Source organism: Bombus vancouverensis, chromosome 13 (assembly GCF_051014615.1).
Source record: "Bombus vancouverensis nearcticus chromosome 13, iyBomVanc1_principal, whole genome shotgun sequence".
NCBI lineage: Eukaryota > Metazoa > Arthropoda > Insecta > Hymenoptera > Apidae > Bombus > Bombus vancouverensis.
This window is the reverse complement of record NC_134923.1, coordinates 5,925,430-5,948,751: the sequence shown is the minus strand read 5'-3', so window position 1 is coordinate 5,948,751 and position 23,322 is coordinate 5,925,430. Positions and strand designations below refer to the sequence as shown.

The 23,322-nt window shown below is 43.0% G+C and overlaps 1 protein-coding gene across 4 annotated transcripts in view; it reads left to right on the top strand.

Annotated features, from left to right (window-relative positions):
- Kdm3 (Lysine demethylase 3) overlaps positions 1 to 22,782 on the top strand; it is a 233,893-nt gene extending 211,111 nt beyond the window's left edge. For 2 of the 4 annotated variants that reach the window (XM_033342493.2, XM_033342489.2), the window contains exons 10-18: positions 11,660 to 12,046; positions 12,208 to 14,388; positions 15,377 to 15,599; positions 16,384 to 16,793; positions 16,875 to 17,076; positions 17,445 to 17,593; positions 17,785 to 19,219; positions 19,305 to 19,560; positions 19,654 to 22,782. In XM_033342493.2, the coding sequence (XP_033198384.2) occupies positions 11,660 to 12,046; positions 12,208 to 14,388; positions 15,377 to 15,599; positions 16,384 to 16,793; positions 16,875 to 17,076; positions 17,445 to 17,593; positions 17,785 to 19,219; positions 19,305 to 19,560; positions 19,654 to 19,966 (5,556 nt within the window). In that variant the 3' untranslated portion in view covers positions 19,967 to 22,782. The remainder of the gene's footprint in view (positions 1 to 11,659; positions 12,047 to 12,207; positions 14,389 to 15,376; positions 15,600 to 16,383; positions 16,794 to 16,874; positions 17,077 to 17,444; positions 17,594 to 17,784; positions 19,220 to 19,304; positions 19,561 to 19,653) is intronic. The other 2 variants (XM_033342522.2, XM_033342515.2) reach the window with 2 other exon arrangements.
- Positions 22,783 to 23,322: the final 540 nt, after the last annotated feature.

Below are 23,322 nucleotides of genomic sequence, written 5' to 3'. Positions count from 1 at the left end.
ACAGTATTTCTATTACGTACGATCATTGACGTTACAATACAATTTTACGTGTCTGACAAATTGTATTTTTCAAGCATTTTTGATAGAATTTGTTCGCTACTGAAATAAATGCTAGTTGGATAGAGACACGCACAGTGTTGCAACGAACAGCGTGTTAATTTGAAATTCTCGTTCGAAGAGCCATAACTCCAAGTTGACGTATTCAGCTGTTAATCTCGCCCGTTATGGTATCGAGTTACGGTTGCGCGAGGGACGAAACTTCTAATTGGAACACATTATTTCTAAACGCACGATAAACCCGAACGCACTTCCTTGTGAATCACGCGGATTAATTAGTGGGGATTACGGTGGCGGTAATTGGTCGAGGTTACGCATACTCGTCACGCTACCAGATGCACGGCATCAGAAAAATCACGGAGAAGCGTGTAAAATAGATACGCGTATATCGAAACGAAGAAAGAAAAAATTCCTACGAATCCTACGAATATCTGTTAGTTTATAAATACGACCTAGATAGCCACTTACAGAAATCGTCTATTTTTGTTCAAATAAAACGCTACAGAATTTCAGCGCGCAGTTTGTAATTTCTATACGGAAACCAAGAACTTTGCAATAATATTACGAACGAAGAATTTTATTAATATCCACGTTGTCTATACTTCGTTTAAATAATAATACTACTTTTTAGAAGATATACAATTTGTTGTATGGACGCGGCCGTATACGTTCTCCCGTGGAGAGACACGCGTGGTGCAGTTTTTCTTTCTTCAAAACGCCCGATGTTTCCCTTACGACTTTCTTCCTCGAATGAATGACATTCGAGTGATTCATAGGCCTGCGTTCAATGGCGTAAACGTCGAACCCGTGGTTTGGCCGGCCATTTAATCCGTTGATATATCGTACGTTGGTCAGGCATGAAAGTAAAAAGCAGCAACGGTTATCTAGATCAGGAGAAACTCGAACATCCATTTATTCACGTGCTGTGTATTGTGCAACGCGATATTGCAGCGAAGGAAGTCGGCGAGGAAGTCGCAGAAATTAAAATGTACGAGGCTAGCCGTGTGTTGTCGTGGCCGACTCTCCGGCTTATTTCTTCGTTCGAAAGCAATGCCTCGCACGCTCTCAATTTTTAAACAATCGAGGAGTTTCGTTTACGATGTTAATAGATAATAATAGGCTGGCGACGAGAGCAGTAGTTACACACTTTGGCATCGTTAGTTTTTGTTAAATATATTTCAAGCAAAAATAAAACTCGACTCACTTTTGGCAACTGGTTTATTGTGATGAGATATATAGCTTGGACAATTCATCAATTTTCATTCAACAACAACTAAGAGACAATTTCATTTCGTCTGACAATTTAAGCTTACTTTTAATTTACGTACTTCGAGTCTATCTTTACATCGCACGCTGTTTGCTATTTCCACGCTTTTTGCAGTTCCCGGAATATTTCACACTGCGATACGATTGTATTAATTTAGATACAGCTAGCGAAATGTTCCACGCGATTTGTCAGAACAAAGCGTAGATCCTGTCTTACGACGACGGTTAATCGTACTGTAAGAGCTTTTGTTGCTAATCGGTGAAACACGTCATTGTGTGAAAAGGTCGGAAGATTTAACAGGATTTATTTTCACTGCAAACTCCTCAATTTCTACGATACTTAGGTTGCTAGGCTTTTAGAACGTCGATCCATAGACGGTACGAGCGTAATTCCGTTTTCGATTCTCATCGGCTAATAGCCGTAACTACGTCGATCGATCACGCAGACAGAAAGGCGAATCGAAAAAGAGAGGAAAGAAAAGAGGCGGACACTGGTGGCATGGTAAGCTCGTTAAACGAAAGAACGCGCGCTGCAACCAGCGAATCGAGGAAATTAACGCGCTCGTGCAAGAGGAGGATGACGAGCTCGACGCGCGACACTCGAGGGCCTATTTCCCTGCTGAAAAGCGCCGTTTCGAGTTCCATCTGACTTCCTCCTCGTGTCTCTTCGACTTTGATAGCACGGAACCGCCTCTGTTCGTTCGTTGTAAATTTGCTCGGTACCTACGCCTTCTAATCCAGTGCAAAGTTAATTACCACGTGCCCTGAACTCACGGGACTACCACGGTATTCCTCTGTAGGCAAGCTATTCTCATAAATCCTCTCTGTCTCAGCGTACACGCTCGCATCTCCTCGTGAACATACTGAATCGATGCAGCGGTCTCTGATCCTGATACCACCGTCCCTGTCGTGCCACAGCTAACCCATGTTTATGTTAATTCAAATTTTCATCGAATGGTTCGTCAAACGAGATGAAACGTCTCTGGTGTTTAGATAGCGTAATAATGGCTTAATTCTGATGATAATTTACGGTACTATATTTATGTATTAGGTTACCCGGAAAGTTTCAATCGTTTTGCGAGGAAATAATAGACGCTCAACGATCTTTGTTTTATGTTTGTCGAGTTACGTACGATCCATTTTGTTCGGTTGAGACAAACACCGCGACATTTCACAGACTTGCTTTCGCGTTTATACGAAGGTGCAGTGTCGTGAAAAACACGTTTGCGAAAGAAAGATACTCTTCGAACAGCCTAATAGGTTCTACTATATTAACCGCGGTTGTTTTTCTTTTCTTAAATCGGCGTCTCCGTGCCATGTTGCGAGTACACTCTGACGATCCAATATTAATAACGCGCTGTAAAACTGTGGAAATTGTATCGCGTTACATTTTCAACATGTCACATTTTGTAGCGTATTTCACAAATCTTGTACAACGTTACAACCAAACCTCCCGTGGACTTATAAACGTCACAGTCGTCTCACTGGATACACACTGGATTTTGGTAAAACGTCAGACCTCCATACGCTATTGTTGGACGGAGTACAATAATTTTCATGGGACGGGAATTTGTTTCTGAAAGTGTGTGAGAAAAATAGGTCGGTGGTTTTGGATAGGGAAAAGAAAGCCGATGAAAAGTCGTACACTGGAGGGATAGCCAATGGTGAAAGAGGAGGTCGGTGATCCGTTTGGAACCTTTGTATCCTTTTGTGTCTGGCTGGTGGAGACTTGCCAGTCCCCTAGGTTCGAGGATCCTCATAATTGGGAAATAAATCGTGACAGAGACAGGTAGGTCGCCGCAGGCATTTGGCCTGAAATGATCTCGTTTCTAAAAGCACACCACGCACGAAAACCGGCGTGCAAGTAATAACAGACGTTGAAATGAAAGAGGGGAATGCGAGAGAGCGGACCGCGTGCACGACCTCGAATAAATAATTCATGAAACGATAAACGCGCTCGTGCGCGCGCGGCCGGATGCGTTATCCGGCCGATAGATTCACCTGCGCATAATTTCGTCAATGATTTTATTTGTCGACGGGTTTATTCGTCTTTAAAAAGATAACCGATTATTCGGAGTCGAAGAGTGGTCAGGTAAGAACGAAGACGAACTGTCACGATGCTGTTGGGTATTTTGACTGGATTAGAAACTGAACGAGGATCGAGGCACAGTTAGAGTGGAAGCTAAGACGTTGAATCGTGGATTTCGTTAAGATGCGAGGAGAACAGTGGTTTCTTTTATGAAACGTAATTTTTTAACTGAACAGCGATGGTATTCATGGACGAGAAAAAAAAGAGAAGAAATAATGAAACAGTCGATTGTACGGACAGAGCACAGTGATGGTATAGTATCGATATCAAAATTTAATTAAAGTATAGTAATTAGCGATACGTTAGGTTAAATAGCTAGAATTTTCTTATGGAATCGTTCGATTATAAATTCAAATCGTTTGTTAACGGTGTAGTGGCAATATGTTTAGAGGTTACTGTATATGCTAGTGTATATATTTGTCGTTTAAAGGTTGTATATTATCACGACGATTACAAAGGATAGGATGATCGCAGCTTAGTTAGTGAGAATCTTCCAGTTGAGACACACCTTGTTAAAAAGAAGCAACTGTCGAAAGATCTTCCCTATTGTTACGTGCTTTTAATGGCGCTGATAGAACCGTTGAAAATCGAGAGAAAAGAGTTTGAAAATTGGCCACATGTCTGTTATCATCCTCCTTCTTTGCTCTTCGTGTCGTCGGGCAATCCGTTTTCTAAGCATTGCCTTTCAATTCGACGAAGCGAAACGTGGTGTTACGCCCGAGTCCGCGGGGGAGAGACAGAAATGCGAACAGTCAGCAAGTCCCATCGCCTGCTGACCAGGCACGTACATAGGAAACCTCGAGAGTAGTTTCTCCGCAGCGGCGTCAGCAAGTTGCTATCGTGGCTCTCTTATAGTCGTTTGACGTAGCTCGTCTGAAATTTAATGCGCCTCTGCGATTCCGGCAAATATGCCTCGCATCTGTTAGCTAACTTCTTCCCTCGAAAACTTTTAGTTCCCGTTCGAACGTAATCCTTATCGAATTATCCTTCCTTGATTCTTCGTCTATCTATGTTCCTCGCCTTTAGCTACCGATGTCTCTCAGGCAGATTTTTGAAATTTTCCATTCTCAAAGCTGGATTCACTATTTTCTGGCAAACCTTTTATTTTCTTTTGATATTTTTACGTCGAGCTGTCTGCAGAAGTTTCGAATATTAAAGCCTCGAATATTATACGCATTTTTTTACCCACGTTGCCTAGGTAAAAGTTAAATCTATGTCGGCTCTATAAAATCGATTGGGGAACATGGCGTGTTAATCCGATGAGTATGCAGAACTCCAGCTATAAAATGCCAGCCTTCGATCTAATGCTTAATTCAATCGGCGTCCCGCCAACTTTTCTTCGAATCTCTTCCTCATTCTTAGTTTCTTCTACTCTGTCGATTACCTATTCGCGAGCGATTCCGCGAAAAGTTTCTTTCGTATTCTCCTCCATTACCCTCTATCTCTTTTTCCTTATTCGATATCATTGGAAGTCGAGGAACGAGGCTCATTGAAAGCTTTCGTATCCGATTGCGCGAATTCGCTAGATTCCTGATAGTCGATTCACGTGATCGTTATCTCGTGCGTGGCCCATCGTGGCTTCGTAAACAACGTGAATCAACCGTGTTAACTGTACTCAAATATTACTAAATGTGTGGTTATCGGCTTGCCGGCTGTTGACTATAGGTGTAAAAAGATCTACTCGGCTCCGGTTCCTTCTCCCTTATCTCCTATCATCTCACCAGCTATCTGTTTGCTGGAAATATAAATACGTTTCTTGGCCCGTCTGTCGCGATAAGATAGCGTTTCGCTATGTTATTCGCAAACAATCCACGCGGCTTTGAATTTAACGCTAGAACTCCTTTCGATGACTGTTCGCGTCGTTTCCAACTCGTTTGCCTCCTATTTATTTGTCTAATCTTTTGTTCTCCTTGTTCATCTGTTTCTCAGGGTTCAGGAAAATATTTGGTCACGGTCAGGTTGAAATTTGAACGCTAATATTTGTATCGTAAAGATGGTGTCGACCTTTGTAAAGCGGACGATATACAAGTACGTATCGCACACGCAAAATGTTTTTGGTCACGCGTTCGATTACGATTTTCTTTATCCGAGTGTTTGCAGCAGAACCCGATAATAGCCTGCCAATACTATCTTATCGTGACTTTTTGTGGAAGTGTTTTGTCGACTCGATTGATAACACGGATGAGATGAAGCTTTGCTGTAAAGTGGATCTATTATATCGATTTGTTACTCTAGTCGTTGCTTTCGTCGTGTGATGTAATAATTGGCTGAGAGGAATTTGCCGTATAATTATCGACCATAATTTCTTCATTATCTTTATAACCAATAATTATAACAGAATTTCAGACTGATTCATAGAGATATAATTTATTTCAGCAAAAACAAAGCAGCTCGTTCGAACAATAGAAATTCGTGTGTTTACTTGACGTGTTTCCCTCGGTGAATAGATTAATGTACGCGAAGTTCATTTCAGTCGTGTTATTTATTTAAAAGCAAGCGAATTATTTATATGGTTACCTATGCTGATAAACTTATCTGTTATCGGCTTATCTGTCCGTATTCGAATTAATTAGCGAATAAGAATCATCGATATAAAAATACGAAGGGAAATAATCGTTTATCATCTTCTATTCTATAATCATTGGTGCTCGCCATTCATTTCAGACCGGCGTAAAATGAGCGCGATAACGTCCAGTCTTATTTTTGTCGATAAACTCGGTTGGACTATTGCGAACGACAAATATTTGTCGACTTTCCCGATATATCCGTTGAGGTCGTTCGATGACCGATTGCGATAAGTATTTTGCAAAATTACAATTTACGTCTTCAAGAGCCTTGAATAATTTTTCTAATAATTTTTACTTGCTCGCTCTTTGTTTTCTTTTACCGATAAGTTGGTTCTCGGTCAGCGAACGAGCAACGTTTTGCCAAGTGTGGAAGGAAAAGCCAGAGCCCCATAATTCCTGGCATTAAAATTTCAGTCGGCCGAGACAGAAAGAAAGTTCGTTTCGGGGTCGGACGGGTAAATCGACGAATTGATTAATCGAAGCGAGAGAGGATCGGCTATAACTGTGGATGATTTACTTCGTTCATCGGCTACGACCAACCCCTCTTTTCTACCAGTCCACCCCCGCATTGATAGCCTGCTCGCTTCGTGATAAATAATGAATGTCATAGTGGTGACGCTGGGCCAGGGGCTGAGAGGAAATGAAAGAAACCGAGATTCGAATACGACAGGGTGCTATTTTAATCCCATTGAGCTGGAATTAGAGGTTATTTTTAAAATGTGTGTTGTAATGTGTAGTCTTGTATGATTGAAAATGAAGACTGTCAGGTTGAAGGACTGTGTAGGCCTTTTAAAAACAGCACGACATGTCAAACGTGTCGGGAATATCGACTGCACAGTGTTCCGATTTGCTTAAAGAAATATCGTTAACGTTAAAGGCCTAGTAGACGCCTATGATCAAGTTTTTCATTTATTTTTCTAAGAAACGAAGCCTTTTGTGAAAAAACTTTGTTGCGCGCTTCCGACTTACTTTAACACGTAAGATAAACTCCTGGCGATTATCTATTCTTGCCGTGTCCGAAATTAGCCATATTCGAATACCACATACTTAACTTTCAATCTCTATTTTGTCCAAAAATGGAACACTGTACGAGAAAGTGTCACTCTATATTTTCCACTAACTTTTGTATATAGATTCATCTGCTTCCGGCTTGTGCTTTGTTGTACAGTTTGATACCCTGTGTATTAAATTTCCGTTAAGTTTATTTAAATTTGTCATTATTCTGCTATTGATCGAAATACTTATTTTTGTGAAATATTCAATATATATATATTAATATATTCTTTTTTCTCTCTTCTGCCCAAATATCACTGTATAGTAACTGACAATTACATACAATTATACAATAGCAATTTTAACAAGTTTTCGTAGCATCATATCGAGAAACTTAGCTATACATATGCAAGAGCCACTAGCTCTTAAGTATTCAATATACAAGGTGGTTGGTAACTGGTGGTACAAACGGAAAGGGGGCGATTCTACGCGAAAAAAGAAGTCGAAAATATAGAATAAAAATTTTTCGTTTGAGGCTTTGTGTTCGAGAAAATCGACTTTGAATTTTCGCTCGGTACGCCTGCGGTACGTTATAACCCGATCTCACGGTAGATCGTTGTCTCGATGGAAAGATTTAAAAAAGAATTTTTATTCTATATTTTCCACTTCTTTTTTCGCGTAGAATCACCCCCTTTCCGCTTGTACCGCCGGTTACCAACCACCCTGTATATAAATAAAGAAAAGGAAAGGAAACAAAGAGATGGGGATGCGCGTTTTAATCTCGCGTCCAATCTCCTCCATGCCGTTATTTCTTTCGATACACTCAACACTCGGCTCGATTGGGCCAGTTAACGAAAGTGGCCTCGATGGCGCGCACGATTTTAATTCAACGATCGTGCGGCGATCGTGTGGCGATTAAACGTTTTCAGCTTCGGCATCATTAGCGAGCGCGCGGATAAATAAAATGGAATTGAAATGTGCTGGATCGGTGATAATCGACGTAACACGATCGAAAGCGTAAAGTAGAGAGGCAAGAAACGAGCTTTCTACTATTATTTGCACCGCGTAAATGTCATTGTGGAAGTTCGTGGGAGTTTTATCACCGAAGAGCCGCGTGTGATTACATAATTGATACGCTGCTTGGTTCACCGGAACGATGATAATATTCCTCTTCCGTTCAACATTCGTATCATTAAGTCTTGGAATGAAAAAGTTGCGTGGATGTCGTTACGATCTCCGTTTCTTTCTTATCGAGAAGTTTCGCCCGCGAGATTAATGGTGCTACGCAAACTTGACTGTCATCGTTGATTGCTTGTAATTCAAAGGCAGTTTGCACAGTAGAGGAAATGTTCTTTTGCCGTCATTTGCAATGCGAGTGGTGTTATTTTCGCCGCGTGTTACAAGTGGAATATTCCACGATAGTCCTTCGCTTTCGATCGTATTATTTAACGTTTCGATCTCGTCGCGATTCGAGTAACGTGTTTTGTCTACGGAGGTGCATCGTGGAATTCAAAGCCTCGATCGAACATCGATTTCTTTACCTCTAACTATATATTCGTTTTATACAGTCGGTCGCCAGAGATTTTCCACTCTCCGACAACACTGTTTTTATTCTTATTCCAACTATCTCAGAACAATTTTATTATTAGAGGAAATATTATTATCGTACATTTATTATTATAATATTATTTCGTACATTATGTTACTGTATGTTGTTATACGTAGTACGTTATACTATATGTTATTATACGTAGTATACTTAAATAAATAGCCTTATCGTTAACTTTATTCGAACAATAAAATGGCATTTTTATAAATTTTGGAAATTTTGTCTACAACAGAAAGCAACCACCATCGATATCAGTTAACGAAATTTGGACGACCAACTTATCGTTATCCTGCTTATCGTCTATCGTGTATCGATTAAGAGAATTCGATCGGCTTGGATTCGCTTAACGGATATACAGTAGCCAGACTAATGTTTCTTGCGCGATACGCATCGTCGACATTAGCGGTAGCTCGTTTAGGAAGTAGGAACGCGATGACTCAAGCCAGCTAGATTTGCTCGCACGGCATGAATCGTTGCGCTCGTTAGGACGCGGAGTTCGCGCGATACATCCGTGCCGGTTGCGAAATACGGGCAAATTGGTGCACGTTTAAAAAGCGTGACGTTCGTAGACGAGAGTCGTGAGTGTCGACTCTGTATACGCGTCTCGCGTCATCGCCATCACCACCGGACCATGATTAATAGAACGACTAAAAGGAAATTAATAAATGATTGAAAATTGAATATACATGAACCTAATTAACCAGTATGTAAATGTTATAATAAATGGATTAGCTGACACATACTCGTAACTACCGTGTACACAAGTCTGATTATTCCATGCAAAGTTCAAGGTTGAATTTTAAAACGTCGATGCTTCGCAGCAGCTTCGAGCAACCCTGCTATATCCTATAAATATTTAGAGAGGAGTCATCGTGCGTGAAAAGTTCCATCTCGTAAAGCGTGCATGTACTAATAATAGACTATTCTCTGATACTCGATCTGTAATCATTTGGAGCACGACTTGAAGGAGAAATAAAATAGAGAGAGAGAGAGAGAGAGAGAAAGAGGAGAGTTGGGAGTAGCGCGCTGGCTAACACGTTCGCCGGGAACAAAAAGCAGATTAAGCGTCAGTGGTTAAGAGTCGAGGAAGAGAAAGTCAACGAACCAATAGCAGCCAGTCCCTGTGCCTGATTGAGCCTGAATGCCGTGTTCTGGCTTTTATTAAGCGCAATCTCTCAGGTTCGGTCTGCAACACCCGTCCCCCTTCCCCTTCCTTTCTCTGTCGACTGGCTCGCGCGTGTCTCGTGCTTTTAACGAGCGTTTTACGAGCTTTTGTTCGGTCTCCTCTCCCGCTCTGCGCCTTTTGTCAGGAATGCAATACGCGAACAAAACGCAACCGCGTATAATGCTCCTACGCGGACAAAACACGGGTACAATCTCGGCTGATACAGGCTCGGGGTCAGACGCGTTCCACGCGATCAACAGAATACCACCGAGGATCGTCGATCTTCGTTCTATTCGTGTTCTGTTCGCCAGCCAGCAGATCTTCGAGACGCTATCTTGCCTTTGGATAAACGCGAACATGCTTCTTCAATGATACATCGGTAATTTACTCTTGGTCAGATGCAAATGTGTCTTTTTGTCGCGATGCAGGTTCACATCCTGGCGATAATCGATGTGCTCGATACCTTTGACAAAGCTTCGACTCCCTTTCGCGTGGAAATGCGTGTGTCGTGATAGCAGGTGAAAGAAACTTTAGAGAAGTCACGAAATTGCGATTACCACGAACGTACATAGAAGGTAGAAATACGCGCGGGTAAAGATGACGCGAACAACGAGCAAACAGTCCACGTGAGTTGACATTTGCTCACGGCTCGATTAGCATCGTAAACCTTCTTCTAGGATGAGGCCATAATTAGATTCGCGGCCTGTTCGTGACAAGCTACTTAAAGCCTTCCTCCTTCTCTCACTGCCTCTCTCTTCATAAATGGTCGTTCATTCTAGTTCTCTCCTCCTGATCGTCTGGATCATCGTCGTTGATAAATTTTATCTGGTGACTCGATGGTCTGGCGGCCTTGATTAATCGTAGAAAAATACCAATGCCAGAGATTTTCCTTACTATCGTGACAAATCGATTCGAGGAAAAGTTGGAATAAAATTAGCTGGACGATTAGTATTCTGTTATAAACGATTCGATCTTGATGTTCTGAGTATTTATCGAATGATATGTACAGAATCAAATCAGGTGGAAATCTTGGATTTCTTGGATTTATAAGATTTACTATTATAGGATTGATGACTGTATTATATACTTGGAAAGTTCCAGTCGTGTTCACGTTTCCAATCGACTTCTCGAGATCTTGGTGTTACGACTGTCCAACAGACTCGACGAGAGGAACACACGCTGCGGGTAGAATGTGGTTTGATCAGTGTCTTTTGCTATCGATATAAGTTCAAATGATTCACGCGTCGATTACTTTATCGACAACGTTTCGAAGAAAATTATATGTATCATATTCGGTCAATCGTTCGGAAAGATCGCGATTTATCTACAGAAGATAAAAGATTTTCGCACGAAATTTCTTAGGAAAAATGTAAAATACGTAATACGGACTACGAAATCTTTTGCATTCATCGCAGAGGTGCTACACATAAACGAGTTGAAAACACGCATTGAACTGCGAATTTCTACAATTTTTTATTTTTCTGAACGCAACTAAGCAGAAATTTGATTCATCGACTAAATATTATAACGAGTACTATACTTTGTAAATTTTGTATATTTTCGCGTACTATGCGCATTCTGTGCGTTCTTGTATCTACGAATTTCCCACAGATGTATAAAATATTACCGGACTAATAATCGTATATCATTAGGAAAGTTGCTAAGACGATGGCGTCAGCGAGAGTATAGTAGATTGCTTTCTCCTCGGATGTCGGTGTCGAATGCGTTTCCGCGCGTGCACCCGCGCGCGCAACTGTGACGACGAACGCGAAAATAGAAGTCGCGTATCGCGTTTCGTGTCTCTCTGACCGGCACACGTGGACAGTGACGGATATCGGGGAGGAAACAGCAAACGGGCGTGACGATCATCCGGGTCAAACCGACAAACTGATTGGCAGTATTTATTGAAGTAGGTGTCTTATGTTCCGCAGAGAAACATGCAGTCGACCTCGATGGCATGGAACACGTTCATCCCATTACCACCACCAGGAAGCAGAACGCACGCCACGCCGCATTCCGCAATGACAGCGCATGTAGGCCATCATCATCCCGGGCCAGGTGCGGCGGCGGCGCATCCAGTCACCGTCGCGCAGCAACAGCAACGCGAGCGCGAGGAAAGGGAACGCGAGGCGAGGGAGCGGGACGCGAGGGAGCAGCGACAACGAGAAACTGAGAACCTGGGGATAAGGGAACACCTGGTCGCGGCTGAGAGACTGCACAGGCAAGCCGAGGCCAGGGACCATGTCGCGGCACAACAGAGAGCCGCTTATTATGCAGCCACTGCGCCTCCGACTCAACAGGTACGTATGCGCGTGGTTGTAACGATCGAGAGATCGATCGAGAGAGAACGGCCGCACTATCGCCGATACTCGGCGTAAACGTCCGTTTCTGCGGCGATTGGTATATGCCAATATTGGTAATACCGCGTTAATGGTAGTCATTCTGGTTTGTTTTGGCGCAGGTGTCTCGACCGTCGAGCGTACCTGGCAAAGTCGATTATCCACCACCACCGGCGCACTCGAGAACTTCCAAGTCGTCGCTGCCCGTTAGCAGTCTTCACGAGAAACCACCACCGGTGGTAGGGCCGTCGCACAGTTCCCTGCCAAAGGTGGAGCCAAACGTCGGCTTGTTCAGTTACTCGACGTACCAGCCACAGTCGCCGTATATACACGATATTAAGGTGAAGAGTGACGTAGGTCAACCGCACAAGTCGTTACCGAGTAAAAGCGGTTTGGCCGGAGGTCTCGAGCGAGACCATCACGGTCGGGAGATTCTCCAGAATCCTCCTTCTTTATTGCCGGATCACAAGAGCTCGGTGATAGTGAAGAACGAAGGTCGAGAGCTTCCGAAAGTGCCGACGTCGCAGCAACACTCGCCGAGTCCGAAGATCATGCCGTATCTGAACGTACAGTCGGTCCCGCCGCAGCACAAACCGTACGAGTACAGAAGTCCGACGCAGAGTCCTCATCATCTTCACCACCTGGACGGACTACAGGCGGCGAAGAGCATACCTCAGGGTCATCACCGAAGCAGTAGCGGGTCTACGACCACGACGCAGTTACCCAGTCCGCACGGGCATCCACCGCATTCGCACAATCGTCAGTCGCCGCACGCTCAACATCCTCATCAGCCACCGCATCCATCGCCACCCGAACCACGTTATCTTACCAGGCCGGAACCCGGCCTACCTTACGCTACTGCCAAGTCCTCGTATTCTTATCCACATCCGCATCCGCCCACGGCCTCACCGACATCACATTACGCCGCGCCGGCAGGCTCTAAGCCGAAAGTCAGTAGCCCAGCGCCGCCTCACATCTACGGGAAACCGAATTCGGGTATTATGACCGGAACGCCGGTCTGCAGAGCTTCCGAGCCGGCGGTCGCAGCCCCGATACCTCTCACCTCGAAGGCCAGTAGCTCGCCTTACCAGCAAGTGCCTCACCATCACGGGGCGCCGCCTCCACCTCTGCCGCCGCCCGCGCACAGTAGATCCGTCTACGATCCTAGGGGTTATACCGGCTCGATGCCAGCCGCGAAGCTTCCACCGCCACCCCTTCACGGTTCTCCGCCGACTGCAGCCTCAGCGCCCCTGTCCAGGCCCATCGCGCATCCGGCGCATCACACGAGTCCTCATCAGCAACCCGGTCAGACGGTGCAACACGCGCAACCTCAGATCAACACCTCTTTCCAAACGCAGCCGCTCGATCTCGGAGTGGAGAGATCCGGCTCGCCTAAGAGGAAAGCGCCCACTCCGTCGTTGACCGAGAATTCCGGCCAACCGGTCTCGCTGGAAGTCTGCAAGAAACGTAGAACAGAGGAACCACAGCCACTATCGTTGCAATGCGTCGGACCACCGGTCCTCTCGAGAGTGAGCGAACCGAGCCCGTTGATAGCTTCGGCGGCGACCTCGATCACCACCGTCGTCAACACCACGGTCGCTCTATTGGCCCAGTCGAACACACAGACGACACAGGAACGTACCGTGACAGCGGTCAGTCCAACGCCACGAACTGCCAGCGGCGATGGTTCCGTGAGACCGGCCAGTACGGGTAGCGTCAGCTCGCTGAATCCGACGGTGAGCGCGGCACCGAGTCCCGCGCCCATTCCCAGTCCAGCACCCTCCACGGCGCCCAGTCCAGCACCTAGTGCTCCCGGCACGCCCGCCAAAGCTAATCCGAGCACGGTTGATAGCGAAAAATCCAATAGTCCCGCACCTAGACCACCCAGCAGTACCAGTTATCCCGTACACAAGCTGAAGAAGGCTTGGCTTCAGAGGCATTCCGGCGAAGATGGGACGGAAGATACAACGGGCGTCGTAGGTAGTGGTACTTGTGTCACTTTGCCTATGAACATCTCCCAAGCACCGTCGCAGTCGTTGAACAACAAAGAACGCGACACCTCTTCGAACGTCTCCGGCAATACGACCACCACTTGTTTGCCTAGCGCCGTCAACTCTATTCACAATATCGGTAGTATGGCGGTGAACAGCATCAATAAAAGCAAGGTCACTGCCAAAAGTAGTCGTAAATCGGCGAACAAAGAATCGTTAAACGGACACGCCACGGACACGAAAACGTTACAGGAAGACTCGTCAAGCAGCGACCCGGAAAGGAAGTCGCCGCCGAAAAGGAAGCCACCCAAGGTATCTATATGGATCGTATCTATCTTATTACTTTTCTAGAGTCGGACGTCTAAGTCGTTTGGACTCGTTGTAGTGACTCAATGTAGCGTCTGTTACATTATTCTTGCATGGTTCTCTAAATAGGTCGTGTTCTGAATATAGCTACTACATCCTTTCCTTTACTCATGTCTACGCTCTTTTTCTGGTAGTATGTAGATTTTCGATGTATCATTCGTAACGGTTTTCATCGTTATATCGTATAATTAGTAGTTCAATTGTGTCGAAGCATGTACACGATTATTACGTCTGCTGCGAAATCCACGTAGCGTCAGAGTTGCGCGTTCGAATTTCCCGCCACGGTTGCGTTTGAATTTCCCGCCACGGTTGCGTTTGAATTTCCCGCCTCTTTCGCCGCCATTTTGATAATACTGCTCTGCCAATACAAGCCACAAGTAGAAAGGTGTCTTCGAACGTTGTCCGTACGATGTAATGAAATTATTTTGGCACGAGTTTCTCGAACTTTGACGCTGATATACGTGCTCTACGAACGATTATCGACCGTGCGACATGTATAGCTCTGAGTGGATAGCATTGGTAAAGTGTGAAGCAATTTCGTCCTATATATATTCGCGACTAAAGAAACCTAACCTCGAAACGATTGTTTGAATTCTGTTATATATGTTCGACTTTCGAGAACTTGTTAAATTATTCTGTTGTTTATGAGAGAAGAGCTATCTTTTTTAGCTTCTTTTTTATTTTTCTCTATATTAAACCATTCGTTTGAAATTATCTAGACTTATTGCATGTAACGTAATTCGATTCGAAAATTGATTTGCTTGGAATAGGAAGCCATACTGTAAACGATATATGTATACGGTACGGTGTGCGTGCGTCGTGCGTGTCCTTTGCATGCGCGCGCGCGTATATCTAGGTTTTCGTAGTATTTTGGCAGTAGTTTCGGCAAGAGCATGAACTTCCTGACTACTTAATAATCTGTGCCCTGTGGTAGGTAAAACGAAAGAAGGGCGCAGCACGGAGGCAGCAAACGACCGCGGAAGATCAGCGGAGGCGAAAGGAAGACAAGCAAGCTGGAGGGACTGGTGTAGGCAGCGAGTCTAGTAACGAGAGCGAGGCTGGTTCTGCTAGCGATACCAGCGAACAGTTGGGTTCCATTCAACCTACGTCGAGGGTGCGGCATACCACGGCCAATTCCAACAATTCGTCGGGAAACGGTTAGTTGACGTAGCTTCTTGTAAATGGACTTCCCATCAGGTGAACTAACTATTCACTTGCAGGGTAAGTGATCCGTGTTCCATGGTGGTACACTTAATCCTTTCTATAGAGCCATGCGAGAACTCGAGAAATTCAGGAATACCATTGATCGATCCATTCGGATTCAAGCATTCAAATAAATTGAAATAATTATCGAGGAACATAAGTGAAGTAGATTATTGTTTTTTTTTAAGTACACAAAAAATATGCTAGAATGATAGATAAATTATACAAGATTATTGCAGAAACCAGAGTTTAAAGAATTTTTATAGTTTAGAAAAAATAGTTTATCGTAGCGACATGAAATATTGAACTTAATTCAAATATTATAAAATAGTAGGATTCAGTAACAGAAGAAATATTGAGCAACTTTTTGAAATAGATAATTAAATAATATAATTACAATGCAGATTCGATAGAATTCGATAACGCAGATTGTTTGATACATGTTACAGTTAAAATGTTGTATTCCTGACACTCTTTAGGTTCGCCATGCTCTTGAAACCCTTGTTATCCCGTTTCGTACACTTACCCTGTTTCAATATAAAATCCTTGCTTGCTATTTTCAAATATTCTAATAACAATTATTAGGCAAAAAGATGATGAAATAATGAATTGATTAGCATCTATGAAATACAAACAATATAACGAGCTTTTTAACACTGAACTAAGTTATTTGTGTATAAATGGCTAAATAAATGTTCTCCATCGTTACTCAAATAGATCGTACTGTTTGTTCAATAGGAAATAATAAGGAACCGAGAAAACGAGGTAGAAGACCAAAGACTACGAAAGGTAACGAATTGGGCGGAGAAGATCAACAACCTCGTCAAAAGAAAGAACGTAGAGACGATAGTACGAGCGGTGGTAACAGTGGGCCAGGTGGAAGCGGTGGTAGGGGCGATCCCTTTCGTAGACCTCCGATATCACAATTGAAAAAAACCGGTGACAGTTGGTTGCAAGACGGCGCTTGTTTCGAAGTTGCTCCAAAGTTGGCTAAATGTCGTGAGTGCAGATGGACACCGCACCAGCGCTCCAAAAATCTTCCTCAAAATATTTTCTGCAGATTTTATGCATTCCGTAGATTACGGTACACGAAAAACGGACAGTTGGCTATAGCAGGATTTAGCGACCCTCATAAAGATGCGTCTGAGGTAAGTATTCGAAATTGTCGCACCTTTTATCAAGGCACGTTTGCAAGAATAACGAACAATCGTTTGGTTTTCGTGTTACAGGTAGATCTTCGATTATGGTTACCAGGAAAAGAGAATACGGATACGAAGAAGGATGAAAAGTCCGACAAGAACGATAAAGAGAAAGGAGACAAAGAAGATCTAGATTTGGAAATGGCTCACAGACTACTTCGCCAAGTCGGAGATCAGTTCTGTGACCTCTTGCATCAAGAAAAGGACGCTCTTCAACAGCACATGGCAGAAGGTAAATTTTTCATGTTGGATTCAAGCATTTAGGTAACATGGTCATTCAAATATACAGAGTAAAAATTAAAAAAATCAATGTTTATATGTCTTCACGCATGTTTCATAGTATCGATGTTGCGTATATATAAGATATTACGAGAATAAATTTAAAACAAAAAACAAATTGAGTATATTTAGCATGAGATATGGTCATTTAGCTTTTTTTTTTTGATTTCATTATTGTGTATATTATTCATTTACGTTGGAAATATTTAATTCGATATTTTCATAAGCATGCAATTATACGCGAGGAAAATTAGCTTGGAGTATTTCCTTTGTTCGCATGATTTAACGCTTTGCGTATCGATTGTTTCTTCACCTTGACAGCAAGTTCGGGACTTGTAGACGGAACAGTCGCTTGGAAGAGAGTGGTGCAAGGTGTTCGAGAGATGTGCGATGTCTGCGAGACGACCCTGTTCAACTATCACTGGGCTTGCGGAAAATGTGGCTTCGTCGTATGCATCGATTGTTACAAGGTGAGAACATTTCTTTTCATCTTTGTAAATCTATATTCATTCGTAGGACATGATGATAAATAGTTCGTTGAAATCCACGTGATTATACCTATAAAAATCGAGCTCTTTAACTCTGACGTGTGAAACGTTAGCTGCGTTTATATATGTAAATTTTGATTCGTGGCGATTTCACAAATCATAAATGTTATTAGGGACGCAAGAATGGAACGATCAAGATTTGGGGAGAGAGCGGCAAGGATAGAGACGATTTTTCGTGGCTTTTGTGTACGAATAGACAAGTGCACGAGCCCGAACGACTTATGCTCACGCAAATTATCGCCGGCGATAGCTTGACACGTCTCGGGCAACGGTTGCACGAATGCCGCGCGGAATGGGGAATACCACAGCATTGTGGTTGCACGCTAGTCGTTCAGACCTCTCCCAACGAATATTTACGGAACATGATAAAAGGCGACACGGTACCGGTTCTGAACGGTAATGTTAAACAGGAAATCAAAGAAGAGAAGAAAGTGAATGAATCGAACGGATCGTCGGAGAACAAAACGAACGGCGAAGACAAAAACTCTCCGTTGAATTGGCTGGCGGATGTGGCTCTGCAGAATCAGGATAAAAACGAAAGTGGTTCTAGCTCGGATTCCGATGAGGATCGAGATGGCAATTACTCGACCTTGAGAGAATTGCTTATCCGACCGTCCCATAAATCAAACGGTAGTGGATCTAGATCGAATTCACCGACCAATAATTCCGGCAATGTTAACGTTACTTCCGGAAACAACGCGCAGAACAACGTCGCGAAATCTGGCAAAAAGTCGAAAATGGACACGCTGGATGAGGTTATATCCAGCGTAATAGAACACAGCGTGAAGAAAGAGAGGGAAGGTGAACTGGATGACGAGAAACCGAGGGAATTGAAGCATTTTGTTAGAAGATACAAATGGACGCAGAAAGGAAGAGAACCGTTGCCAATTCGGATCATGACGCTTACCGAAAGTAAGAGTCTGTATCCGGATGTGCCGCACTCGTGGCTCTGTGATGGAAAGTTGCTCAGGTTAAACGATCCAAACAATCCTAACAATTATAGAATATTTCAAGACCAGTGGAAACGCGGACAGCCAGTCATCGTGTCCGACGTTGCGAAGTCGTTAGATATCAATCTGTGGCACCCGGATTCGTTCGCTAGAGACTTTGGCGACGAGAAGAACGACTTGATCAACTGCATGACAGGAAATTTGGTACCGAACCAACCAATGCGTAAATTCTGGGAAGGATTCGAACACTTCTCGAAGAGATTAAAGGATGAGAGGGGAAATCCAATGTTATTGAAATTGAAGGATTGGCCGCCGGGTGAAGACTTCGCGGAATTATTGCCATCGAGATTCGCGGATTTAATGAAAGTTTTGCCGTTGTCGGAGTATACCCATCGAAACGGAAGATTGAACCTGGCCAGCCGTCTACCGGATTGCTTCGTGAGACCAGACTTGGGACCCAAAATGTACAACGCTTACGGATCGGCTCTTCATCCCAATAAGGGAACAACCAACCTCCATCTAGATATTTCCGATGCGGTCAACGTTATGGTCTACGTGGGAATTCCAAAGGATGCCGATAACGACGAATACGTCAAAGGTATTTACCATAATTTTGTGTTGTTTTTATCTAAAGCAAATTAAATTTCGAAGAATTAACAATCGTGATTGTATCAATGTTATAGAAGCACTACGAGCGATAGACGAAGCCGGCTGTGACATCTTGACACGCCGTCGTGTTCGTGAACGTGGAGAAGCACCGGGCGCATTGTGGCACATATACGCAGCACGAGATGCCGACAAGATCAGGGATCTATTGAACGCGGTAGCTTTGGAACGAGGGGCTCGTTTGGAGCCGCACCACGATCCAATTCACGATCAAAGCTGTTATCTTGATGGACCTTTGCGAGAACGGCTGTACCGCGAATACGGCGTCGAAGGGTAAGCATTGCGTTCATTCGACGATCTCACTGTCTCTCGTAGCTTTCTGAAGTATTTGTAAAAATAAAGATGTGTTTCTCTCCCTTGTTACAGATACGCTATCGTACAGTGCCTAGGCGATGCAGTATTCGTGCCAGCTGGCGCGCCGCATCAAGTCCGTAACCTTCACAATTGTATAAAGGTAGCCGAAGATTTCGTATCTCCAGAAAACGTGTCGCATTGCTTCCACCTAACGCAAGAGTTCCGTGCGTTATCGGACACGCACACGAATCACGAAGACAAGTTGCAAATCAAGAACATAATCTACCACGCGGTGAAAGATTCGCTGGCCGTATTGAGTAACGTGAAGGAAGAAACTCTTGCCAAGCTTAAGTCTAATAACGAGATAAAGAAGGAGGAGACGTAGCCCTAGGCCCCCTGTCGCGGTCGCAAGAGCCGTTGATCGTTGTTTGACTAAAGTCTCGCTATAGCAGTGAGTGCGTAACCTGTTTATCGGGTCGTGTATCCGTCTCCCGAATAGCATATGCCCGGGATCGGTTCGAGACGACAGGAGAATAAATCCAAGATACTCTGATAAAACCTGTATCAAGGTGCAAGAATTTGTTGTGATATTTGACGAGTAACTCAAAAGTTTCATTTTTCGATATTGGCTGAGCCAATGAGATTATTCGTTGTTTCATTTGAATTTTCCTTTTACACATACTTTTTCCTTCCTCTCGAGCAACGTGCTTGCGGACATGAAGTCCGCGGCTTTTTTTCATTGAAGTTATGGAGTCGGTCCCGCGAACGCGCGCGCGCCGTGTCCGTTATCATTGTGATACCTATGAGGAGAACTTTGGATCATGCATTATTTGTAATTACTTATATCGTGCCTGTATTCAATACATATTGTCTATATTATATAAATGTAGATAATGGATTATTGTGTAATGAATTCTTACTAGCATCTACGAAAAGGATCGTCTAGAGGTACCTTTGTGCAATTAGATGTCGATTAAATTGTTAGCTGGATCAGTGATACTTGTCGATCCGCGTTATGTGCTCTCGTGATCTGGTGCTTTTTTGGTATCGATTTAACGAAAGCAAACATAGAAGCGCTTTGCCAAATGGCCGATATATATTTCCTGCTATCGTCCTTGTGTTTCGCGCGGGAGGCGAGTGTAAGAGGGAAACACTGCCTAAGCTGTTCGCAACGGTCAAGTTTCTGGAATAAGATGACTCGACCATTGCGCGTTAACGCAATTACACGCGATAAATCGCAGTTCGGCTTCCTCGGATATATACGTTTTTCAGTTTGTTTTTCTTCTTCGAAAGATATATCGGCTATACCGAGCAAAGTTTCTCCGAAGGTTTGTATGACCACCGTCGTTTAAATTAAGGCATCAGAACAAAAATAACAAGGGAAATTGCTAAACAAATCTTTCGATATTATCTTTATAGGATATGAGATATCGATGAGAATAGACTCGATTGAATTTAATGTTTTTATAGATTGGATTAATATTGTGTGGCCCAGTGATGACCCAGTAAAAAGAACAGTAAGATGAAAACAAAGTGAAAAGGAGGACAAGATAAAGGCAGAAAAAAAGCAAAGTAAAAATGATCTGTTATTTTTGTCGAATCACGTAAACCGTCTATCCGATAGAGCAGCGATATTCTAATTGTATTATAATTAATATCGATAAACTATGGTAACATTATTTAATGCAAAGTAAAGCTGTAACGATTTTCGAAGTGCCAATGTTGAACAATGTGGACTGTCTCACGCGTTTACACGTTGTGTATCGTACGTGTATAGGTAGGCGAAAGAAAAAGAAGGAAGAAAGAACAAAAAGAAACAGATTAGTCATGCAGAATTCGCAGATGAGAGGCCGAGTTCCTATCATTCAACTGTTCTCGTATAGAACAAACCGCTGCTATTCACGGTATGTTGCGCAATGTCTGAATTCTTGAAAGCCATTGCCGTCCTCGTTCATTGTGTTCCACGATGACGTTTTTCACACACTCGTAAACCGGCGAATATCATAGTTGAACGTTCACGATTTGTTCGCAACCTCAAGTGGTAGCAGAGTAAGATGAGGAAGAAGAAGAAGAAGAAGGAGATGGAGAATGGAAAAAAGCAGAAAAAAGAGAGAGGAAGGCAGCAGCTTTCGAGGACAGGTGTATGTGATTTAGCATCTCGCGCCGTTGGTGCGCTTATCGATCGTCAGATGTTCTCTACTGCTGGTAATCTCGAAACCGACGTGCAAGCAACAAGCGAAGAAATAAGGAGAAACAAATCACTGGAATCCTGAAATCCGCAATTTCTTTGATCTCAACATTCGTCTCTAGCATACAACGACTTGACTAAAATAATATTTAACGAATAAATTTTTAAATATCTCTTAGTGTCGATAAGTAACGTTAATATTACGGAAATTATAACAAGAATTAAAAAAAAAGTACCCTTATTATTCACAAGCGACGATAATGATAATGATAATTGATGATAACGACGATGTATAAAGTTATAGAAAAAAAAAAAAGCAAATAGGCATACTCTGTGTATTATTGCTGCAGACAAAGCTATTATTCGTTCTCCCGCTACGTGTATGTAAATACATTTATACATACTTATATGTATACATATACATATATAAATACGAAAGAAAGTTAGGCTTTAAGGGATTACACACTCCATAAACCATGGACAAAAGAATACACCTTACACGCGTAGATAGATAGTTTATTATACCATTATTAATTATTATTAATTAATTATTATGATTATGATTATCATTATTACGATTAATTATAACGAAGAAATACCGATATTTAAATGTTGCTGAATACGAACATGATGCGAAGCACGACTATCGAACGTCAGTGTATAAATGAAGGTGATTACGAAAGATCGCTTGTATGTAACTGCATAAACGCGTGCGTGTGTTGTTTTTTTGAGCGAAATTCCGGGAAGAATACACGAGTGAGTGAGAGCGAGAATGAGAACAAGGGGCCGTGTATTGGGGGCGGAGTGGAATGGATGAGACAATTGTACAGCCCTTAAAACTCCTACAAAATATCCACCCCCAAAGTCCTACACTACCCCATCACCGGTCGCCCCCAGTCATAGCAATTATGAACCGCGGGCCGGCAGGTCTGAGTATAATTTTTTGTACTGTGTAAATGTAAGAACATACGTTTGAATAAGAAAAATGTTTATATTACAAAAAAAAAAAAATACAGTCTGCGTACCTTTATTCGTTACATTTAACCACGCTCCTAGACACGAATCGAATTTATACGAAGAAATACATCTAACTTTGTTTTCCCAAGTTCGAACAAACGTACAAAAACTTAATTCTATTATGAGACTTGTTGCGTATAGCTCGCACGCTAACTTGTTGCTTATTGGCAACGTTTCGACGGTGATTTCTCTCACGCATCGTAGTACGTATTAACGGCGTGGTATTCAGGATATTAAAATATCAATCACGTCAACGGCATCTGACGTATTCAAATTAATTTCGATCCATATATCGCTCGAGATTGAAATGTTCAAATTGGGTTCAAAACGGGACTGAAGTACGAGGATGAACCGCTCGTTCATTGACTGCGTTGCCCCACGTTACCGACAAAAAATTGATTTTGTGTATCTGCCAGACGCGCGTCAACAAATTCGCTGATACAATTTATAAAGCGCAAGAATTTTGGAGCCTTTTTTGCGAAAATTCTGCGAGATCCTCTGAAAGCATATTAATATATACGTGACTGGTATTCGAG